Here is a 24,408-nt window from a genome sequence, read left to right as displayed (position 1 = left end):
ATAACATAGAAAAGACAGAACAAAGTTTAGGTTGTTTTTAAATTGTGCACAAATGAAACTACACTAAGCTCAATTATGTGACAGACATTTCATCCCATGTCAGTTTGGCCTCATCCTGGGCCGGATTATCCAGCACACACTCTGACCACAGGCCCAGGGGCCACGCACAGCTGGGCTCCATCCAAGAGACAGCAAACAAACCAACACAATAATAAAAAGCACCATGTGATCTTCTTACATCTTCAAGACAAACATAGTAAAAACATGAGCATATTTGTTTCCTGATAAAATGATGTGACAGGTAGAACAGAGTAAAGTGGTGGTGTTACAGCCTTTCTCCCCTCTGCTGCCGAGGCTGTTAGTCTCTCCCAAACTCAGCTACAGGACTTCCAAATGAATGAAAGCAGCAGAAGTGGCTTTACAAATGAAAGAGGAAGAGGAGAAGAAGAGGAGAGGGTGGCCTCCAGTGAGGCCTCCATAATGATTTCAGCTGTTCTGTACACACACTGTGTGCCCTGTATGGCTCAAAGTCTCTGCAGCCTGTTTTTATCTGCTATCATCAGATCTTCATCATCCTCATTCACATACCTTACACACTCTACAGCCTCATCAGTACTGACTTCATCTTCACTGACTGATGGAGCACAACATGAACCTGTGGAGGCTGAAACACTGTCCTGTCAAACATCTCCCCGTCACCACTCCACTTCTGTCAGCCTTTAAATGAACCCTGCTCAAGTCTGTCACTTCTGTTTGGAGCCAAAAGGAAAAACTGCTGTTCAGTCGTTTGGAAAGACAACATTTCTGAAAGCACTCAAACTTCTTCACATTTGTCTTCAGACACATCCTGAACATGTAGGAACTAAAGAAAGTTTCAAACATCAATCAAAGACCTGAAATATAGAAAAACAACAACAGCCGCAGTCAGTGAACTCACCTCAGAGTCTCCAGTCGACAGTTTGGACTCTCCAGTCCAGCACACAGAAGCTTCATCCCTGAATCCTGCAGCTTGCTCCAACTCATATCCAGCTCGTTCAGATGGGAGGGGTTGGACTTCAGAGCTGAGGCCACAACTTCACAGTGAGACTCTGAGAGTCGACACTGAGTCAGTCTGTGATGATAGAAAATATAAAATGTGTTATTATAAAAGCAGAAAATCTGCATTATAAACACAGACTGAATGTATATGAAGACAAAACAGAGTGAGGTCATAATCTGATGAATCTGCTCTTCACATCTGTGCTTCAGCTCCTCTTACTGTGTTTGACATGACACAACGATTGAGTCTCTCTCAGACCTGCAGACTTTTAATGAGAATCTTTGTTTGGCTTTAATCTGCAGATGAAGGAGGAAGATGGTGTCACATTTAGGCTTCCATAATGTCCACAGTCTGTCACTGAGATCTGATCCAGAGTCAGAGTGAAGACACACATTTAGACTGTTTCCTGTTTTGACTCCAGAACATTTTGAATGAGTTTAGCTCAGTGAAGAGTTCCAGCTGGAAAGATGATCTCTGTTTGCTACCTGCTGTCAGGTACGACTGTTCACGTCCACACGCAGGAAAAACCTGCTGACTGTTACCAAACGGAGCAGAAATCTCATCACTGGACAATAATGATGAATGAACTCAGAGCTGCTGATATCAGATCTGATTTCAGGGGAGCTAAACACAGAAATGATTGGCTCATTTTAGCTTTCTGAGCCATTATCTGCTGGTGTGTCGCTAGTTGGCAGAAAATGATTTGTATTCCTGTTCAGGGCTTCAGTGTTTATGAGTCCAGATCCAGGTGACAGCAAGTCAAAATGATGTTACCTGTCTGTGTCCAGCAGCAGCCTGTATTCACTTTGAATATTGTTATAACCTGACATGGATCAGTTTGTCTTTGATTGGTTTGTAAATGTCACTGTTTCCATTGGACCTGAGTGACGTACAAAGACAGAGAGGGAGAGAAAGGAGAGAGAGGATGGAGACAGCAAAGAGAGAGCAAACACAAATAGGTGAGAGTGGACAGGTGACCAAGGTCAGCAACCAATCAGAGAGCTTCTGTTTGACCCACAGTCACTGATGATGACTGCACATAACCAAGCAGTGTGTTACTCTGATATCAAATATGGATCCTGCTCTTATAATAATGATCATCAGATGATATTATTGTGTTATTTTGTAGCTGAATACGATGTTTGTGTGATTATCAGTGAAAGAAGCAGTGAGGAGGATGGAGAGAGAGAGAGGACAGAGGGTGAAGTTAGAAACACTAAAAGGATTTTTCATGGATTTCATGGATGATTTGAGTGATTTCCAGCAGGACACTTAAACATGTCAGTGGACGTCCTAAAGAACATATTCACTGATATGAAACGTGTCATTGAACAGGATTAATATCAGTGGAAACATGGTGGAAACAGCTGTGACTGCATGGATGTGACACACTTCAAATCTGTTCTCCACTCTTGGATTTGGGATCCATGGAGCTGCTGCTGAGTCTGTACAATAAAGGAATGGTGTGGAAGGTTGCAGCGTACGGACACAAACACTTTGTGGTTACAATCTGATTTTATTTTCAACATTAAACTACTAACCTACACTGATCAATGATGCTAATGATCACATCTGGACTCACCCAGCCTTTCTGCAGTTCCTCACAGCTGGAATCAGTCTCTGTCGTCCCCGCTCTGATGTGTTGTACTTCAGCAGGTCCAACTCATCCAGAACCTCCTCTGACATCTGCAGCATGAAGGCCAGAGCTGAGCACTGGATCTCAGAGAGTTCCTTCTCTGATCTGTTCTCTGACTTCAGGAACTCTTGGATCTCCTGATGTACTGAGATGTCGTTCATCTCCATCAGACAGTGGAAGATGTTGATGCTTCTGTCAGGAGAGATTTCATCACTGTTCATCTCCTTCAGGTTGTTGATGACTCTCTGGATGGTTCCTGGACTGATCTCTGTCTGACCCAGCAGACCTACTAAGAGTCTCTGGTTGGACTCCAGACAGAGGCCATGAAGGAAGCGAACAAACAGGTCCAGGTGGCCATTTTTACTCTGGAGGGATTTCTCCATGGCTCTCCTCGGGAAATCATCCAGAGATGATTCATCCAGAGATGGTTTAATGTGGGGAAACCGAAGCAAATTAGTATAATCATGATAGTCAAAATCAAAGTCAGAATCATAACAAAAATCTCCCAGGAAGTCTTCCACTACCTCTGTCTTCCTGTTGGTGTGACAGTGGAACATGTAGTCAGCAGCCAGAAACTCCTGAATGCTCAGATGAACAAAGCTGTAGACTGGTTTCTGGAAGATCACACACTCTCTTTTGAAGATCTCTGTACAAACTCCTGAGTACACCGAGGCCTCTGTCACATCCAGACCACACTGCTCCAGGTCTTCTTGGTAGAACATGATGTTTCGTTTCTCCAGATGTTCAAACGCCAGCCTCCCCAGCTTCAGAAGAACTTTCCTATCAGCCTCCGTCAGCTCCTGTGGACTCGTCTCATGTCCCTCATGGTACTTGTTCTTCTTCCTCTTTGTCTGAACCAGCAGGAAGTGTGAGTACATGTCAGTCAGGGTCTTGGGCAGCTCTCCTCTCTGCTCTGTGGTCAACATGTGCTCCAGAACTGTAGCAGTGATCCAGCAGAAGACTGGGATACTACACATGATGTGGAGGCTCCTGGATGTCTTCATGTGGGAGATGATTCTGCTGGACAGCTCTTCATCACTGAATCTCCTCCTGAAGTACTCCTCCTTCTGGGCGTCAGTGAAGCCTCGTACTTCTGTTAGCCTGTCAACACATGTAGGAGGGATCTGATTGGCTGCTGCAGGTCGGGAAGTTATCCAGACGAGAGCCGAGGGAAGCAGATTCCCCTGGATGAGGTTTGTCAGCAGCTGGCTGACTGATGACTTCTGTGTGACATCAGACAGCAGCTTCCTGTTGGTGAAATCCAATGAAAGTCTGCTTTCATCCAGGCTGTCAAAGATGAACAAAAGCTGAGAGACAGCCAGCTTCTCTGCTGTGACCTTCTGTAATGTTGGATGGAAAACATGGAGCAGCTCCAGAAGACTGTACTGCTCATCTCTGATCAGGTTCAGCTCCCTGAATGAAAGCAGAACCACCACACTGACATGTTGGTTCTCCAAGCCCTCTGCCCAGTCCAGAGTGAACTTCTGCACTGAGAAGGTTTTTCCAACACCAGCCACGCCGTTGGTCAGAACCACTCTGATGGGTCTCTGTTGGTCAGGTAAGGCTTTAAAGATGTCCTGGCACCTGATTGGAGCGTCATGGAGGGCGTCCATCTTGGAAGCTGTCTCCAGCTGCCTCACCTCATGTTGGGTATGAACCTCTTCACTCTGTCCCTCTGTGATGTAGAGCTCTGTGTAGATCCCGTTGAGGAGGGTTCTACTTCCTGTTTCATCACTTCCTTCAGTCACACGTTCACATCTCCTCCTCAGACTGATCTTATGTTCATCTAAAACCTCCTGCAGACCAACATCTGCTGAAAGAAAGAAAAACAATGAGACTAAAGAGAAAGAAAAGTCTTCAATGTCTGAACAACACAAGAAGTCCAGTTTTCAGAAATGAGTCCATCAGCAGACAGATGTTCAGTCTTACTTTGTACACAGCTGCTCTGACTGGCTGTCTGCAGTCCAGCTCTGCTTCTGGATCTTTCTCCACACTGTGCAGAAGCTCTGATGGCGACACAGAAAAGTCAAAGTGGAGATACTTCTGTCCACCTTTGATTAGACTCATTATAAAAAGGAAAACAAAGTTTGAACACAGTCATGTTTCCAGTTCACTGACTTACATTTATTCCATGGACACTCACTCTAACCTGAACCACAGCTACAACCCAACATTGTTGAGGCCTCATCTCCTCCTTTCCTGACTGTAGAGGTTAAATATGCAACAACCAACAAATAAAAGAATTTGGTTCATTTCCAAGAAATTCACACGGTGACCAAGTAAAGTAACCGTAGTAAAGGAGACAACATCCCGTTGATGGTGGGATTATTTGAAAGATTTGCTTTAGTCACGTCACCAAATGCAGTTGAACCACCCGTGGATCCATGTTTGACCATTCTACCACTCTGAGCTCTGCTTTTGAATTATTTCATTATTATCATCATTCATTTATTCATTCTTTGGAGGGGGGCTATTTCCTAATGCCGCCCTAATAAGCTGATGTTCAAGGGGAAATATAACAGAAACTCTTTCAGTGTTATTCATTAATAAATTAACAGATAAACTGTGAAGAAGAAAAAAACTGAGATTGAAAGGAGAGAGTGAGAAACTTGATCATCCATCCTCATAATACATGTTTATCAGTATCTGCTGTGACCATACTGCAGTAATAACTACAAGTCTACATTTCTGTGACTGTTGATCAATCACAGCAGGAATCTGAGCTCATCTCTGCACACAGAGCAGCTTCAGCTCTGGGATAAACTGCTCGCTTCACGTCCTTCTCAGCTCACAGACACTCATCCTGATATTTTCCTTTAACATTTGATGGTATAATTCATCTGAGTTTACACTTTATCTACATGAATACAGAAAAACAGACCAAAACACCAGAAACCATCAGTTTCACTATGTAGAATATATTGTTGTTTCCTTGCTTTTAATTCAGAGAAAAACTCTGATTTGGATTTTCTCTGTTCTCTTTGCCACAGCCCATCCCAGCAGCAGCTGAAGCAGCTGACTGTCACAACACTGAATAACACTTTAAGAGGAACGTCTTGATGCATTCTCAATCATCCAGGAAAGTAAATCTCCAAAAGTTGATTCTGTTCATCTGGACGTAGCATAAGTGTGTCCCAGCTGGACTTTTGTCAAAGCTGGAACGGCTCCTAAAGAAAGCTCCAGCCGATCCAGGAGAGAAGGACAACCGCTGACTAAGAGAAAACCTGTAGTGATGTGTCAGGAGTATCGGAGCAGTTGAGATGCATTTTTTCTAAACACCGGGTCTCTGTGGCTTTTAAACCCAAAAACACGCTGCGCCAAAAATTGGTCCACCCCAAGGATCGGGTCCCCCGACAGAAACAGAGTAACATAGTGTACGCTGTTAAGTGCAGGAGGATTGCCAGGATTTATACATCGGGGAAACCAAACAACCTCTGGCTACAACACAGAAGAGCTACTTCGTCAGGCCAGGACTCTGCAGTCTATTTACACCTACAGGCCAGTGGACACTCTTTCAATTACATCCTCATCATGTGTAGGGAGGAACGCTGGTTGGAGGGCGGAGTCAAGGAGGCCATTTACGTGAAAAGGGAAAGACCATCTCTGAATCGAGGAGGGGGCCTAAGGGTACATTTGTCACAATCTTACAGCGCTGTGATTGCAGCCATTCCCCAACTCTCTGTGAATGGGACTCATGGACATTGATCAATGGTCATGAGAATTTGCATAATTAAGATGACCTCCCAGCCCATTTGTCAGCTGGTGATCAGCTGATCACGGGGCCGGGTTTAAAGGAGAGACGCCACCCACCTGGCTCCGCTCGCTCTCCGTCTGTGATGACAGTTCCGAAGCCACGCTTCGTGCACTGATCGTTACTAGAATAACTGCGTGTCTCTTCCAACCCACCGCTAGCCTTCGCCGCGTTGGAGCCAGCACGCCACACGGGCACGCCGAACTACTGTGTGTAATTCGCCTGATCGTGACACCATTGTTCCTTCAGTGGGCTGGTTTCAGTCATTATGCAAATGTACTGTTTATACGATTGAAACCTGCAGTCAGCTGAGACTGAAGAAGTCACCTGGATGAGAGACGAAATGTTTCTCCCACAAAACGCTACGTCCAGATGAACAGAATCAACTTTTGGAGAACGTTGAATCAGTATTTCAGCTTTAAGAAGGTATTTTAACACAAACATCAGTCCTTCTACTTCAGTATGTTTGACACTTTGTTTACGCCTAAATTAACTTTACTGTTAACGAGTTTTCATGTTTCTGTAATCCACCAGTGTGCTCATGCTTTTTTAATTGAAAAGAGATTTTTAATGATCAAATATAATTATGTTTGTTATTTGTGGATTTTAAATGTCCTTGACAGAGACAGATGATGATCATTATCCTGCACTGTGGTCTCAGGTTTGGTCGAGCTAGCACAAAGAATGGCTATGTTGAACTTCCTCCTGGGATCTACACTAAGAAGTGAGTCCAACATTAGCAGGGTCTCGTTCCTTTATCTGGATTCACTTTAGCATTCACAGTCACGTGAAGCTTGTTATTAACTCGATAAGTCAACCCAGGGTTTCAGCTGAGCGCTCACATGAAACACATGGTGTTGGCAGCATCTGATCAATCATATTCATGGAGACGTGTATCAGCAACAGAGCAGCTGAGTTTGCAGAAGGAAGTCAAACTAAACCATAGGCTATACCACCTGAAACACCTGAGTGGAAGCTCCTCCCTACACTGTGTTTGAAGCAAAGCACAAAGGAGACACCTGCTGGAGCAGCTGGAGTCCTACAGACACTCAGCCTCTTCACTACACAAACACCTCCTACAACATCCACTCTTTCCACTCTGACTGCTGTGTTTGTGGAAACACTCCAACACACACCGCTTCACATACCAACATAGAAATGTGTGAAAAAGAGCTGAGCTGATATTAAACATGAGGATTTATTTAGAAATACAGAGTCAGGAACAACATCTAGACACACATTACCTCTCAGCAGCAGAAGAACATCCTTTAAAGTCAGCACCAACATCCTTCGACACGTTGCTCTTTAAGGAAACACAGCTGGGTTCAGGTCCAGGAGATTCTGGCCTCTTATTGATCCTAAAAGAAAAACAATAAATGTAACAGCTTCATGAGACAGGAAGGAAAAACTGGAAATATTAAATTAAAGACATGATGAACAAACTCATAAAAATAATGTACTTACTCTTTGTCACATAACAGACTTTTGTTAAAGTTTACACCAATATCCTTTGACCTGTTGCTCTTTAAGGAAACACAGCTGGGTTCAGGTCCAGGCTCTGGATTAGTTTCAGGGTTATGTCCAGCTGAGCCTGGTACGCCCCACAGCTCTGGGCTTTAAAACAACACACACAGAGGTATGAGTGTGAATAATGATGGAGCAGTGATGTGAGTGCTGAGCTGTGACATGGAGAAGAGTCATGGACAGTTAGAGATGGTCATCTCACCTCTGAGCTTTGGTCTGGCTCTCATGTTCCCCACACAGAGTGCTTTTAGAGGGAGGGACTCCCTCCTCTCTGTCCTCACACTGATCCATGCTGCTGAAAACGTCCAGATGAACAGAATCAACTCTTTGGGGATTTACTGGATGATTGAGCATCAAGACACTTTTTAATATTTTACTCATTTCTGAAGCTTTTTACCAACTTTGTTCAAATTGGTCTGCTGTCATTTTATTGTTGACAAAAAGAGACTTTGAGTTTGAGTGTTGACGTTTCCATGTGGGACTGTTGCTGCAACACCAGGATGTTACTACAGAATACACTTTATATTGTGAGCACTTGGATGTTAGTCCAGTGGTCCTAAACTGACACACCTGCACCTGGATTCATTCTGACCAGATTTTAACCCAACAGTGTTTCATACTTAATACATCAGACACAAACTCTGCAGCTGTCATTGTGTGCAGTGTGTGTGCAGTGTGTGTGCAGTGTGTGTGCAGTGTGTGTGCAGCGGGTCACTGTGTCCTATGAGTGTTATACTACAATAAACAGAGCCTGACCGCGGGCATAAAGAGGGCAAAAACCCACTTATGCTCTAAAGATGAAGTTCTGTTTCTCTTCAAATGAGCCTCAGAGCATGTGGAGGGTCATTGAACGCATCACAGATTACCTCAAGAACAACAGGCTGAAGAACATAAAAACAAACGCAGAGTTTCTGTCTGACGGTTTGAACATGAAACAGGAATTATTGAACAAAAACGGCCAGTTTACTAATTTATGATCAATCATCAACGCATTCACCTACAATACACGAATGAACATCACCAGTTAAACTGAAAATAACCTGCACACAAATACGACAGCAGACTATAGCGAACGAGCAGAGAAATGCATTTTATAGATGAAGTGTTGGCAGCGACTTCCGAAAAGCAACTCTTAGGACAGCCCTGTCTCACTGTCAGCAGTTAATCAACATCCACCTATGGGCTCAAATTGTGGTCATAAATATTTTGTACTTGTAAATCAGTTTTGTATGTGTAAAAAGAATTTGTGTGTGTGTAAAATAAGGTTTGTGTGTGGACTTAGCCAAAAAATACGTGTGAAACTCTGCACTCAAGTTTCAAGTTACAAGTACAAATTTTGACCCTATTTTCTTCCTTTCATTTGATTGGTCAATGCCATGTCAATCCCTAACTTTCAGTAGCTGTTGAAAGGATAAAGTTGTGGTATGTCAGTGGTTAGAATTACCATTATTACTTTAGGATTAGTTTAACACAAAGTCAGGGCTGACCCGGGACCATTGCTGTGAGTCACATTTCGCAGCATAAAGGTCCTTTCACATCAGACGCAGCATGTGCTGCTAATGCTAACTGCTAACTAAGCACGTAAACCTGTGACACAAAAAATCACAAAACTCGGACCACCACAGACTGTTTTCCTTCTGTTAAATTATAATATTATTTTATGCCATGTTAGACCCCTAATTAAAGATTGTGAATTATTATGTAGTTTTAGTTTGCATTATTCTCCTGAATTAGAAGAAGCTGATAACTATTGTATTTGTTAAACTGATTTGCATTACATTAGACTGCTGGCTTGTTGTGAATGAAAGATATTGTTTTATGATGCATTATACTGCTGAGTTATAAGAAATACTGTTTGCAGAAAGTCATCGCCTTATTTGTCTGATTAGAAGAGAACAGAACATGCTGGAGTTTTCTGCCCCATCTCAGCAGGAGCAGATAAACGGGGAGCCAAGGTCGTAGCTTAGGCGCCGTGTGAGAGAAAGCATGTGAATGTTTAGGCTTTTATGATAAGGTGGAGGCACCAGAGGCTATAAGAGTTTGAGCAATGCTCCACCATTTTGAGATCTGATGCTGTCTGCATACAGTGTCCATCTCCCACGCGTGTGATCATTAAAATCATCGTTTTTCCTCTTGTCTCGATCCCCAATTTTGAACTCGTAACACTTCCTAGTGATGAAGGAATGAAAAGGGGCATTTATTCCCTTCAAGGATCTGAAGCTTCATAAAGCACCACTCAAATAGCCAAACCCACCTGTTCTCTGATTGGATTGTTAAATTTGTGATTGACATGACATTGGCTAATCAGATGAAAGGCAGAAAAATAGGGTCGTACTTGAAACTTGAGTGCAGAGTTTCACACGTATTGCTTGGCTAAGTCCACACACAAATCTTTTTTACACCTACAAATCCTGATTTATAAGTACAAAATATTTATGACCACAATTTGAGCCCATACAGCCACAGACTGATGGAGGCAGGAGAAGCTGCCTACAGACATCAGTCAGTGGATCCACAGTAACATCGAGTTCAGCTGCTGATCATCAACTGTTTCTGTCTCGTTCCCAGACTCTGATCTCACATAAAACGAAGCAGATTTATGCTGAAACTAAGTTGCACACAGCTGATGTCAGCCAGGAAAACAGTACAGACTGCTAACGTTACCTTAACTTCGAGACGATCAACTGCGCCACAACATTCACGAAAGTGAAAGTAAAAGCAACGGAAGGAAACGCCCAGAGAGGCGTTTGAGGGACGGTCAGAGTCAGGAACCTCAGAAACGCATCAGGCTGGAGTTTAATTCTGCTTGCATCTTTAGAAACATCTGGAAATAGTTATAAAAACGCTGCGTAATAAAGAAAAATAGTGTAGATTAGTTTGAGTTGTGTTTAGCTGAGCTGTGTCTTTAATCTGAAGTTCATTTTGTGGAGGAGCAGCAAGACTTTCAGTGTTACTCTCAGAGAAAGCCTCCCAATGTCTGTTGTCTTAATAGTGGAATTATCTGGAAAATGAACCAGTTCTTATGAGCTGCTTTTCTGTATGAGCAGTCACAGCATTTTATACAGCGTGCTTCATTCACACAAGCACTTCTTTTTCTAACAATGACACTATGATGGATGCATCGGAGAGGAAGTCGGGGTTCCACATCTTGCCCAAGGATACCGTGGCGTGCAGACTGGAGCAGCCAGGGATCAAACCTCCAACCTTCCAGTTAGTAATTCTACCTGCTGAGCTACAGTCTGTACTTCCTGAACACCACACCCTCCTTTTGTTTCTTTCTTTATTTTTTGTTTTGGTTCACATACATTGATATTCTGCTGTAAACAACTAATGAGAACATTTTATAAAAGCTTTGAGTGTCCATCAGGATCCTGTAGAAACACCTTCCATCTCAAACATCAATATTCTGAATTCTGTTTAGAAAGAAATAGATTTCTAGAAAATTATCTAAAGAATTCAACATCTGTTTTGTTTTCTACTATTTATTTAAAAAGTCCCTCTAGCACAGATTTCTTTAGTCACATGTCTTTATGTGTCTTCCATACAAATGTTAACAAACACTCAACACAGCAACACTGAAAGCATTTGAATGTAAATTTCATTCAAATTAAACTTTATACACAATTACAATAATGGAAAAATGACTAAATATTAAAACACTACAACCACTGAAGAAATAAAACCAATCACAATCAACATCAACATCAATTCATATACGTTCATGTGATATCTTTGGGTTCAAAAAACCCAATACCCTTGAATCCATCTTTTAAATTACATTTAAATTTCAGCTGGCAGCAAAGAAATTAATCAGAAATTAACCACAATTAATCTGCAGCTTCATCAGTGTGATGCTGAGTTTCTGACTGAAATTCAGTCTGAACATGTCTGACTCTGTTAAACAGTCAGAGTGTTTCTCTAACAGCAGGAGCCTCTTTACACTCAGCTTCACACAGATGAGCTGAGGAATGATCAAGCAAACTTCTTCTTCTGTCATTTTTAACAGCAGCTTGCATCCAAAGATGTTGCACTACTGCCATCTCCTGGCTTTTACTCTTACTTCTCTTCTAGATCCTCTTGATGACATCAGTATTTCTCAAAAATGAAAAACCACTCTGTTGTGTTTACAAGGTTCTATAATAAGGGAAGAAAATTAGTACATGCTGTTACCCTGTCAGACCAGGGGTGTCGCTAATGAGGCTGGGTAAGAGAAAGAGGAGAAGAAGAAAGTAGAGAGCGAGAACAAGATGGAGCTCCGCTGTAAAGCCTAAAATAAAGTGTTGAACCCAGACGTCGCCTCCGCTGCCTGATTACACACCCAACAAATTGGCGACGAAGATGAGCGCTTCAGTGCCGAGCCCACCGCCCTTTTTGCAACATGCGGGTGAGCCGCCAATACCGTTTATGACGTGGCGCAAATTCTTTGAGAACTACATGCTAGTGATAAATGCTACGGGAGATGCATGGCCGGAGGCGAGACGACGAGCCGTCTTATTACATTGCTTGGGACCAGAGGGACAACGACTGTTCTACACACTGCCAAATCAAGGTACGACGTTTGCTGAAGCCATGACTGCGCTTGAAAACCACTTTGTCCCTAAAGTGAATGTAGTGGCATGCAGGCACACATTCAGACAGCGAATTCAGCGGGCTGATGAAACGGTGACTCAGTATGTTGCCGCCCTCAGAGCGTTAGCTGTGCCATGTGGTTTTGGAATAATGGAGGGTGAAATGATTCGGGATCAACTTGTTGCTAATGCTAATCTCAGTGTTGTTAAAGAAAAATTGCTGCTGGAGGAGGACCTTACATTGGACAAGGCAGTTACTATTGCATGTCAGGTGGAGGCTGCGGTCAAGAATGCTACACTCCTCTCTGCTGCACCCACGGCCCAGACTGCTGCAGTACAAGCTGTGGGGGTGAAGGACGCACGTCTTCGGGGAAAAAGAGGAGCGCGACCGGCTCAAGCTCGGGGACCTACATCTAAAGAATGGCACAAAAAGGCAAGTGATAAAGAGCAACAGCGTCATTGTTTCAGATGTGGATCCGAGAAACACCTGGCTAATGATAAAAACTGTCCAGCAGCAACAGTAAAATGTGATAAATGCAACAAAAAAGGGCACTTCGCCAGAGTTTGTAAATCAGCTGTAGCAGTGGTCAGGGAAGTAGTTGTTCCTGAGTTCACAGTTTTATGTGTCGATGATCACAAACTGATGACTGCAGCATGTGATAAGATTACATGCAAAATGAACATTGAAACACCACAGGGAAACTCTCAGGTTCTGGAGTTAATTGTGGATACAGGAGCTTCAGTATCTATCCTCCCAGAAGCCATCTACAAAGAACATTTTGCACCCTGCGCTTTGACTGAACCGAAAGTTAAGCTTGTCACTTATGCAAAAGGTGACTTGCCTGTCATTGGCTGCCTACAGGCTTCAGTGAGGGTTGCAAGCAATGACAGAAAAGTGCCAGGATCATTCTTCATAGTTAAAGATGGATCACCGTTGCTGGGGTTGGACTCAATTAAAGCACTTAACATTGATATCATTGCTGGAAAAGTCATCAACAAAGGAGAGGATCCTGCAAGAGGAGCACCAGCCAGTAAACAAACATGCATGGTGAATAACATTGATTCCTCTTCTTCCCATCATCTTGGAGCTGTTAAAGGGTTTATCCACAAAGTTCAAGTGAACAAGACAGTACAGCCAGTTCGTCAAAAACTGCGGCGTCTACCACTCAGCATACGTGAGGAGGTGTCAGCTGAATTGAAACGTCTACTCCAAGCAGGCATCATCGAACCAGTGGATGCAGCTGAATGGGTGAGTCCTCTGGTGGTTGGAAGAAAAAGTAAGGGAGACTTAAGACTTTGTGTGGATCTGCGTGAACCTAACAAGAGTGTGATCATGGACTGTTACCCTCTTCCTCACATGGAGGATTTGTTCGCACAGCTGGCTGGGGCTACACATTTTAGCCAGATTGATTTAAGTTCAGCTTATCACCAACTGCCTCTTCACCCTGATAGCCGAAGCCTCACAGCATTCATAACCCATGAGGGACTCTTCCAGTTTACCCGAGTTCCATTTGGACTTGCTTCAGCCCCTTCTGCCTTCCAAAAGATGATGCAAACAGTCCTAAAAGACCAGACAGGAGTACAGAACTACTTGGATGACATAATAGTGTATGGACATTCCAGAGAAGAGCATGATGAACGGTTACAGGCTGTCCTCCAACGCCTGAAGGATGTCGGTCTGCAGATCAACTTCAACAAAAGTTCATTTGGACAGACATCTATTCCGTTCTTGGGACACGTCATTTCCAAGGATGGCCTGAGCCCCAGCCCAGACCACCTGACTGCCATTGCCAAAGCCCCTGCACCACAGGACATGGCTGCTCTTCGTTCCTTCTTAGGCTTGACTTCGTGGTTCAGCAAATTCCTAGCAAACTATGCAACTGTGGTTGAACCACTCCATGAGTTACTTCGGACAAGTCAGACAGCTGAACTTCAATGGACTGATACAGCAAATGAAAGCTTCAACAAACTGAAGGAAATGCTACTAAAAAGCCCAGCACTGGCAATCTTCAACCCAAATCTGCCAACGTTCATCACCACTGATGCGTCAGATTATGGTCTTGGAGCTGTTCTGACCCAGATCAACTCAAACAATGAGGAACGTGCTGTTGCTTTTGGCTCCCGCACCCTGTCCCCTGCCGAGAGGAAATATTCAACAATTGAAAAAGAAGCCCTCGCCTGCGTATGGGCCGTTGAAAGATGGAGGACGTACATATGGGGACGGAGATTTACTCTGAGAACTGATCACCAGGCCCTCACCACCCTGTTAAGTACTAAGGGGATGAACAGAGCTGGCATGAGGATAGCACGTTGGTCAGCCAGACTGATGTGTTTCCAGTATGACTTAGAGTACCGTCCAGGAAGCCAAAATGTTATAGCTGACTGTATGTCCCGTGTTCCCCTGCATACCACAAACACAAGTGAAGACTCTGAACAGGACTTAATCACAGAGATTGCTGAAATTTCTCCTCAGCTAACAGCGCTTCCACTGGCTGACTTCAGAGCAGAATGTGAAGACTGTCCTGAATTAACAAAACTAAGACAGATCGTTCTTTCGGGCTGGCCGAAATTAAGCAAATCCTTACCAGATGATGTCAAACCCTACTTCCTGGTCCGACATGAACTGGCAGCAGAGTCACCGCTGATATTTAGAGGAACACGGCTGATTGTTCCCAAATCTCTGCGAGGAAAAGTAGTGCACCTAGCCCATGAAGGACATCAAGGCATGGTCCGAACCAACCAACGCCTGAGAGATCTATATTGGTGGCCAAACATGGATGAACTGGTCCACGAAATATTGTCCACATGCACAACCTGCCAATTGTGTGACAAGACTGCAGCTGTTTCACCTGCACCGTTACAACCCATCAAATTCCCAGAGGGTCCGTTTCAACATGTTGCTGTCGACATTGTTGGTCCGTTGGAACAAGGAACCTATGACTGCAGGTTTGCCATCACACTAGTTGACTATTTCAGTAAGTGGCCTGATGTCGCATTCACACCAAACGCCTCAACTGCGACAGTGATTGCATTTCTGACTTCCATTTTCGCCCGTGAAGGAAACCCTTATGAAATTACAACTGATAATGGTCCGCAGTTCACCTCAGCTGCCTTTGCTGAGTTTCTCGCTGAAAGGGGCATAAAACACATCAGGACAAGCGTTTATCATCCTCAAGCAAATGGATGTGTGGAGCACTTTAATAGAGTACTGAAGGACTCCATACAGACAGCACAAGCTACTCAGCGACCATGGAAAACTGTGGTTACAGAACTGCTTCAAAGTTATCGAGCGACTCCCCACGCTACAACCGGTGAGTCTCCTTTCCAGCTCCTCAGAGGAAGAGCCATGCGGACTAAACTCAACATTCTGCCACCACCAAAGGATGCTGGACAATATGACCACATCAGATCCAAAGTGACATTGACACAGAAAAGAAGTGCACTTTATACAGACAGAAAGAGAGGTGCTAAACCTACTAAAGTGACTGTGGGTGCGTCAGTGAGAGTACGAAAGCCATTCCATGTGGGAAAAGGAGAGCCACAATACACCAAGCCGCTGGAGGTACAGCAGCAGACGGGTGAGAGTTCTTTCATCCTCAGCGATGGGAGAAGATGGAATGCAGCACGTCTCTCACTTGTCCCAGAGAACTCAAAACACACACAAAGAGCTGATACAGAGACAGAAAACATCAGCTCAGCACAGACTGCTACACGTCCCACACTGCAGAGGGACAGACAACCACCAAGATGGACAAAAGACTTTGTTATGAAATAGTTCAGAGGTAAAAAGAAAGGAGAAATATGCAGATGTGAGAAATGACTGTGAAGGGAAAGTGCATTTGAGTTTCATTAGTTATCTTTAATTCCAGCTGTGACTTCTGATAAGCTGAGAAGAGGGCACATGGTTGTTACTGTTGATTCAGGGTTGATCCGGGGCACGTTTACTTTGCCATTACAGTTCGTTTATCAGGATATATATATAATACTGTTCTGAAGTTACTAATTGCCTCAAAAGTAAAAGGCTGTCGAATGGTTCATGTTGTGCTACAAGGGAAAGAGTATTATTTGAGAAAAGGGGGAGATGTTGTGTTTACAAGGTTCTATAATAAGGGAAGAAAATTAGTACATGCTGTTACCCTGTCAGACCAGGGGTGTCGCTAATGAGGCTGGGTAAGAGAAAGAGGAGAAGAAGAAAGTAGAGAACGAGAACAAGATGGAGCTCCGCTGTAAAGCCTAAAATAAAGTGTTGAACCCAGACGTCGCCTCCGCTGCCTGATTACACACCCAACACACTCCTTTCACCTCATCATGACCAGTGTTGGGAAGGTTACTTTTAAAATGTATTCCATTACAGAATACAGAATACATGCCCCAAAATGTATTCTGTAACGTATTCCGTTACGTTACTCAATGAGAGTAACGTATTCTGAATACTTTGGATTACTTAATATATTATCATGCTTTTTACAACAACGTGAATGTACTATTGCTGTGTGATTTATTACTATTACTGAAGGTCCGCGACTCCGAACTGTAGTAAAGGCACCTCTGACTAATACGGCGGGGTCCCTGTCGGCTCGTAGCCGAAAAATAGCTTTACTTTGTTGTGTGGGTCAACTTTTCTTGCGAGAGACAGAGAGAAGCGTTGAAAGGCTGCTCCAACGGAACTTATTGTTTCGGAGGAAAACACGAACACGGTGTACAGTCGAGTCTTAATAGCTTACTTACAACTGGGCTCGTCAGGCACTCTTCTTGGCTGAAGTGGTTATTATTATATTTACATGTACTCGTACCTTTCCACTCCCGTTTTTCTCCCTCCTGCTCACAGACCCATAACAGTCCATTCTCCCTGCAGCACGGACTACACTGCCCATGATGCTACATTCTTTAGAGCTATGCTTGTAGCATTCTGCCTGTTAGCTTAGCACAACAACAACGAAAAGGCGCTCTCTCACCCAGGAAACACACAGTCGCAGAGAGAGAGAGAGCGTCGCCCTGTAACCATGGCAACCGTAACGCTGCCGCCTGGAACAACAGAACGTAGCTGTCAAACAAAACCCAAACAGTCCTGACCCGCGACAAAATGAAACAGGAAAGTACCGCAGTGTAATCCATTTATTTCAACAAAGTAACTGTATTCTGAATACCACCTTTTTAAACGGTAACTGTAACGGAATACAGTTACTCATATTTTGTATTCTAAATACGTAACGGCGGTACATGTATTCCGTTACTCCCCAACACTGATCATGACTTAACTGATTAACCACTTTTTCAAACGTAAGTTTACTTACTTAACTTATAGGTTTCCAGTTCAACCGACCTCTATGTTGTAAATCACTGAGTAGGTGTCATATTTCAGTTTAAGTACAATTATTGGGTTACGGCATTTACTTGAAAATATCTCGGTTGTTTGATACTTATTGTGTTCATCAAAGCTGGATGGGAGGAGCTGTTATGTAAAATCAGATTATATTTTTGTGGTACTACTTTCTGTGTAAAGTAGAGAACACCAAATGTGGTATATGTGCATATTGATATGCCTCTGCCTTTCCACAACAAGGTTAATAAAGTAAGTTACTAACAACCAAACAGGTGTTGTTACTTTAACAGTTAAGTTATAAGAGAGAACATAACAAACTGGTTGAGATCCTGGATTCTTTAATCCAGGAATGGGAAGGGAAGAGGAATACAGAGGGCTGATTGGTCAGTTCGTGAGGTGGTGTGAGGAGAATCACCTGAAACTGAATGTGGCCAAAACAAAGGTGCTGGTGGTGGACTTTGGCAGAAACAGATCCCTCCTCTGTCTGCACTGGTGGGAATGATGTTGAAATAGTCACATCCTTTAAGTATCTGGGAGTTCATCTGGATCACAAGTTGGAGTGGTCTGCCAACATGGACGCTGCCTACAAAAAGGGTCTGAGCCAGCTTTACTTTCTACGAAGGCTCAGATGGTAAATGGACCACCTGGAGGAGGTGATCTGTGACACACTGCTGTCAATCATGGACAATGACTCTCACCCCTCCATGATACACTGGACAATCTGCACAGCAGTTTCAGCAACAGGTTCCTTCAACCCTGCTGTCTGAGGGAACGTTACAGGAGATCGTTCCTTCTGCTGCCTTCAGACTCTTCAATTCATCCACTTGGGTCATGAAGACGGAGCAGAAAAGGAGAACGCCTTCTTCCCAAGCTCTGCATGAACTGATGGAACAGTGGATGTAATGATGTCCTGAGACTGCAGGCTGTGACTAAACTGTTTGCCTAACATGTACTCTGATAAATAGGAGGCAGTAACCCAGAAACAGATTGATAGATAAAATGATACTAATGGACCATCCTGTGTAAGACCAATGAGGACCAGTTAACCAGAGAACACAGAGTACAGTGGTGTGTTAAAGGTTTACAGACAGTTATAAATCTTAATGCCCCATGATGGACAAAATCCAACAGATGAAGAGAGCGAGCAGAGTCATTCATATAAATCATGTCATTGTAATCCAGGGCAGGTAAAAAAAAGGTGGCAGCAACAAGCTTTTTCCTGTGAAACATGATCTGTTCCTGGAAGAGAAGCCCAACTTCAGCCTCAGTGTCTTTATTAGATGTTCAATGTGTGGCTTATAGGAATGACTGTCATCAACCACAATACCGAGGTCTGTGTACGAGGCCACAGTTTCAATAGAAATACTTTGAGCAGATACAGGAGAAGGAAATAAAGGCGGACCCTCTTTCTGTTTGTGAACAACATGACTTTGGTTTTTTCTACATTTAAAGCCAGTCTGAGCCAGCTGAGACTGAATACTATCAACAGCTGCTGTAATGGTTTGAAAACTATGTTGATGGTATAAAATGAACAGATGCATCTAGATTTTGTGCCACACCGTTGACATAAGTAGCCCAGGACAGAACCCTGTGCACTCGTTTAGTGACATTTAAAAAGCTGCAAGAGAGACCATTGAGCTGAACGCACTGCTGATGTCCAAAAGAACATTAGAGAAGCAGCCAGCTGCTCGGTCTGAAAGGCCTATTTCCAGTAATCTCTGACATAAAATGCTGTGGTCAGCAGCTCAGCTCATAAACCAAGGGACTGGGAGCAGCTGCTGCTGAGTGTTGCTGGAGTTCCTGTGCTGTTAGATCCTCATCCTCTCCACGCAGCTTGGAAGTAGGTGAAGTTGTGCCAGAAGAGTTTTTGTTGTGGTCGACAGTGTCAAAGACTTTGATAGATCAATAAAAAGAGCTGCACAGTAGTTCTTTGCATCCAGCGCTTCATAGATGTCTTTGAGAACTTTTATCAAAGCAGTTCCAGTACTGTGCAGTTTCCTAAAACCAGACTGGAAGGGAGATAAAATCCTATTTTCATCCAGATAACTTTGAAGTTGATTATTTACCAGCCTTTGAAGAACCTTAGATAAGCAGTGTTGGGGAGTAACGGAATACATGTACCGCCGTTACGTGTTACCGTAACGGCGGTACCGATGCTACTAAAGAATGTAGCATCATGGGCAGTGTAGTCCGTGTTGCAGGGAGAATGGACTGCCATACACGTTATGGGTCTGTGAGCGCGAGGAGGGAGAAAAAGGGGAGTGGAAAGGTACGAGTTATCTTCGAGGAAAAACGGGAGCTGGAAGCATGTAAATATAATAATAACCACTTCAGCCAAGAAGAGTGCCTGACGAGCCCAGTTGTAAGTAAGCTATTAAGACTCGACTGTACACCGTGTTCGTGTTTTCCTCCGAAACAATAAGTTCCGTTGGAGCAGTCTTTCAACGCCTCTCTCCGTCTCTCAAGAAAAGTTGACCCACACAACAAAGTAAAGCTATTTTTCGGCTATGAGCCGACAGGGATCCCGCTGTATTAGTCAGAGGTCCCTTTACTACAGTTCGGAGTCGCGGACCTTCAGTAATAGTAATAAATCACACAGCAATAGTACATTCACGTTGTTGTAAAAAGCATGATAATATATTAAGTAATCCAAAGTATTCAGAATACGTTACTCTCATTGAGTAACGTAACGGAATACGTTACAGAATACATTTTGGGGCATGTATTCTGTATTCTGTAACGGAATACATTTTAAAAGTAACCTTCCCAACACTGTAGATAAGACACAGAGTTTGGAAATTGGCCTGTAATTACTAACTGTTGAAGAATTACCAGCTTTCAGTGGGGGAGTGCAGAGGCACACTTCCACATCTGTGGTAAAGCCTTCTGTTGTAGAGAAAGATTAAAAATATAAGACACTGGCTCAGCTATGATATTTGCAGCCAAGTGCAAGAAGGAAGGAGAACGATTGTGAGGACGAGTTTCTGGTGTTGGGGCTATTCAAAGCCTTACAAACCTCTTCTACTGTGACAGGTGTGAAGGAAAAGGTATCAGTAAGCAGGAACTACGAGCAGAGTTGTGTGCAAGAGGTTTACCATCAGATACTGTGCTGAACAAAGAACAAGAAGCAACAAAGTGTTTGTTAAAGCAACATTTCAGTTTTGTCTGACACAGGAGTGGAGTCGATATTTAAGTGAGGAGGAAGCTCTGAGGAGTCACAGCTGGCAGAGACACTTTATAGTTTGCCAAAACCTCCTACGGTCGTTTGGACTGTCAGTCGTTACAGTAAAAAAATAGTTATATTGGATCTAGATGATGGAGGCAGTAATCCGATTACACAGCTAATGAAAACGTAGCCAATTAGCATCAGAGCCAGACTTCCTGCCCAGGCCTGGTTTCTCTCATGTAGGAGATCGGCCGGTACTGAACCAAACCAGGCCTGTCCCGACCTTTCACCCTGACCTGGCAAAAAGGGGCGTGTCTGTCCACAAAGTAGACACAACTCTCCTGTAAATGTTCCCAAACTGACATTGTCAGCCTGTTTAATACGACCCCAGTTCAAACTGATGCGGGCTCGGAGCGTGAGATTTTAGTGTTTCTCACAGCACCAACTACGCAGTGATCACTCAGGTCGTTGGCAAAAACTGCAGATGTGGAAAACTTACGCAGCATATTAGTTAAAAAAGGTCAATAAGAGCAGATTTATCTGGGTGTTTAGGATCAAGGCGTGTGAGGCTTTAAATAATTTGAGTCAGTTTTAAAACAAGCAGCGTGCCTTAAAATCATCAGACACAGAAGAAAGCCAGTCCCAATGAAAATCATCCATCTGAAAGACATCATTAAAATGCAGCTCAGATAAAAGTTGAACCAGAGACGGTGACCACCCACTCACTCCATCACTCTACTGACCACAGAGTCTCCAGTCTGTAGTTTGGACTCTGCTGAAGATCAGACAGCTGCTTCACATCTGGATCCTTCAGGTTGTTCAGGATCAGGTCCAGCTCTCTCAGATGGGAGGGGTTGGACTTCAGCGCTGCTGCCAGATAATCACAGCTGATCTTTGACAAACCACAGACACTCAATCTGTATAAAGAAAGAAAGATGTAAGTTTATTAGACAAAGTGTGAGCTTGAAATCATTCAGTGTTTCATCATCTGTTCAGAGCTGAAGAAGGTTCAGAATGTAGAAGTTTAGAAAATGGAAACTCCAAACAGCTGAAGCCAACAGGAAGCAGCTTCAAACAGGAAACTGTGCAGAGTTTCAGACTATATGTCCTGATGCAGCCAGTTGGATTTTGGAGATTTGAATCTCTGTTCTGTGACTAAGTCCTTGAATCATTTCTTCCAGTTGGTCCAACAAGACAGACTAAGTATTGGACATATGTTGTGGCTCCATTAGGGGAGCTTCTAAATGTGATGTGATGGCCCCTCTGGGTCTGTCAGGTCACAGGACTGAAGAGAGCTCAAACTGGGCACACAGTTGTTCCAGTCAGGACCAAAGACTATACTGGGAATGAGGGACGGCTTTGACTGTACCCACTGGGACTTTTTAAAGGCTCATGTTCTCACTTAGATCATCGATTTCTACTTACATTTCTTTCTGGGAAAAATTCGGATTACTTTGAAAACAGGAAGTATTTTCCCCAATAAGCAGCCCTGGATTAGTAAATCACTCCAACATGTTCTCAGGCAGAAGAAGCTGTCTTGTTATGAGGGAGAGAAGAAAAAGACTGAGGCACAGAAACTTGTTGAAAGAGAGATAAAGCAGCTAAAATCAGGTGTAAAAGTAAAGCAGAGGATGAGCTGAATAAAGGACACTCAAGGCTGGCTTGGAAAGGAATGAAGTCCATGGTGGGGATGCAGAACAAGGAGCAAAGATGAATGTGATGCTGAATCAGCAGAAGACTTGGACTCATTTGATTCCAGCTTTGATATCATTGATTTCAATGAAGAGCTTTGTGATTGTAGCAAAGGGCTGGTAGCTCTGAGAGTCCCACTGATGAGGTGTTTGTGTGGAAATCTCTTAGTTTGATCAAAGAGAGAAAAAGCTGATGCTGTGGGAGGGAAATGATTGAAGTGTGCTGTGAGGAACTGACTGGGAAATTTCTACACATTTTCCAGTCCTCCTTGGAAGTTCCCAGCATATGGAAACAAAGGATAAGTGTCCTATGGCACTCAGTAGGTATGGGTACCGGTATCCGGTGCCATTATGGCACCAGTTCTGACATAAACGGTAGTAACCAAACCGAAAAGCAGTGCACATTTCGGTGCTTTTTTCCCCCCTGAGATACACTTTGGATTCTAGCCAATCATTTTACCTTTCCAAGGATAGTAGGTGGGCTCAGGTATGTACGTTCTTTTAGAGCAGAGCTACAGATTAAAAATGCCCAAGGCTTAGCGGTCCAAAGTCTGGCTGTACTTCACAGCAAAAGATGCAAACTCAGCAGCCTGCAACAAGTGCTTTAAGGTGATACTGTGCAGGGAGGTAACACCTCGAATCTGATGAAACACCTGGCGAGGCATAGCGTTTTTTTAAAGCCGAGAAATGCACCGTATTTGATAGGGCGGCCACAAACGATTATTTTGATAGTCGACTAGTCACCGATTATTTTTGCGATTAGTCGACTAATCAGATCATGTATCCGTTGGACGTAAAACGTACAGCTTATTGCACCAGCAGCATCTGCTCTTATATAACTATCATTAGCTTACAGCTTTAAGTGTTTCAGGTATATGCTAATTAAAAATAAAGACAAGATGATAGCTTATTAAATTTTAATGTAATTTGCAGATTGTTTCGGTGAAGTTTAATAAACTCCTTGCTATCTAAACTATAACGGGACACCGTAGTATATTCTCGAGCATCTCACACTTCTGATAATCAGCTGTCTGCTTGACGTTTATTCAGCTGTGTAAAAACTATAACTTTAATCTCAGCCAAACCGATTTACTCAGGAACAAATAAAATACTAAAAAAAAGCCAAACAATAACATTTTTAAGTTATCTAAGTGACTTATATATCATGTTTAACCAGAGTGGAGAAAGATGGCGGTGGGTTTGAAAACGATTTGCCGGGAGTCCGGTGCTCTCACGGGCTCTAGTGACCTATCGAGCTACAGTGGGGCAAAAAAGTATTTAGTCAGCCACCGATTGTGCAAGTTGCCCCACCTAAAATGATGACAGAGGTCAGTAATTTGCACCAGAGGTACACTTCAACTGTGAGAGACAGAATGTGAAAAAAAAATCCATGAATCCACATGGTAGGATTTGTAAAGAATTTATTCGTAAATCAGGGTGGAAAATAAGTATTTGGTCAATAACAAAAATACAACTCAATACTTTGTAACATAACCTTTGTTGGCAATAACAGAGGTCAAACGTTTACTATAGGTCTTTACCAGGTTTGCACACACAGTAGCTGGTATTTTGGCCCATTCCTCCATGCAGATCTTCTCGAGAGCAGTGATGTTTTGGGGCTGTCGCCGAGCAACACGGACTTTCAACTCCCGCCACAGATTTTCTATGGGGTTGAGGTCTGGAGACTGGCTAGGCCACTCCAGGACTTTC

General features: G+C 43.4%; 2 protein-coding genes across 5 annotated transcripts in view; both read right to left on the bottom strand.

The window, feature by feature from the left end:
- Nucleotides 1-10,677, bottom strand: part of LOC113011575 (NACHT, LRR and PYD domains-containing protein 12-like) — a 374,200-nt gene extending 363,523 nt beyond the window's left edge. The window contains exon 1 of the mRNA XM_080298037.1: nucleotides 10,615-10,677. The gene's annotated coding sequence lies outside the window, so the exon portion shown is untranslated. The remainder of the gene's footprint in view (nucleotides 1-10,614) is intronic.
- The window catches only part of LOC113011589 (NACHT, LRR and PYD domains-containing protein 12-like), a 534,299-nt gene that overhangs the window by 75,038 nt on the left and 434,853 nt on the right, over nucleotides 1-24,408 (bottom strand). Inside the window, exons 1-6 of one of the 4 annotated variants that reach the window (XM_080298060.1) lie at nucleotides 8,153-9,194; nucleotides 7,891-8,040; nucleotides 7,671-7,784; nucleotides 4,605-4,681; nucleotides 2,622-4,488; nucleotides 938-1,111 (exon numbers count right to left, since the gene is read on the bottom strand). The exons of 1 other annotated variant lie outside the window; for it this stretch is intronic. In XM_080298060.1, coding sequence (XP_080154186.1) covers nucleotides 938-1,111; nucleotides 2,622-4,488; nucleotides 4,605-4,681; nucleotides 7,671-7,784; nucleotides 7,891-8,040; nucleotides 8,153-8,331 — 2,561 coding nt within the window. In that variant the 5' untranslated portion in view covers nucleotides 8,332-9,194. Of the gene's footprint in view, nucleotides 1-937; nucleotides 1,112-2,621; nucleotides 4,489-4,604; nucleotides 4,682-7,670; nucleotides 7,785-7,890; nucleotides 8,041-8,152; nucleotides 9,195-24,408 lie in introns of those variants that run through there. 2 more of the 4 variants (XM_080298059.1, XM_080298058.1) reach the window with 2 other exon arrangements.

This window comes from Astatotilapia calliptera, chromosome 3 (assembly GCF_964374335.1).
Source record: "Astatotilapia calliptera chromosome 3, fAstCal68.1, whole genome shotgun sequence".
Classification (NCBI taxonomy): domain Eukaryota; kingdom Metazoa; phylum Chordata; class Actinopteri; order Cichliformes; family Cichlidae; genus Astatotilapia; species Astatotilapia calliptera.
This window is presented reverse-complemented; position numbering and strand designations above follow the sequence as displayed.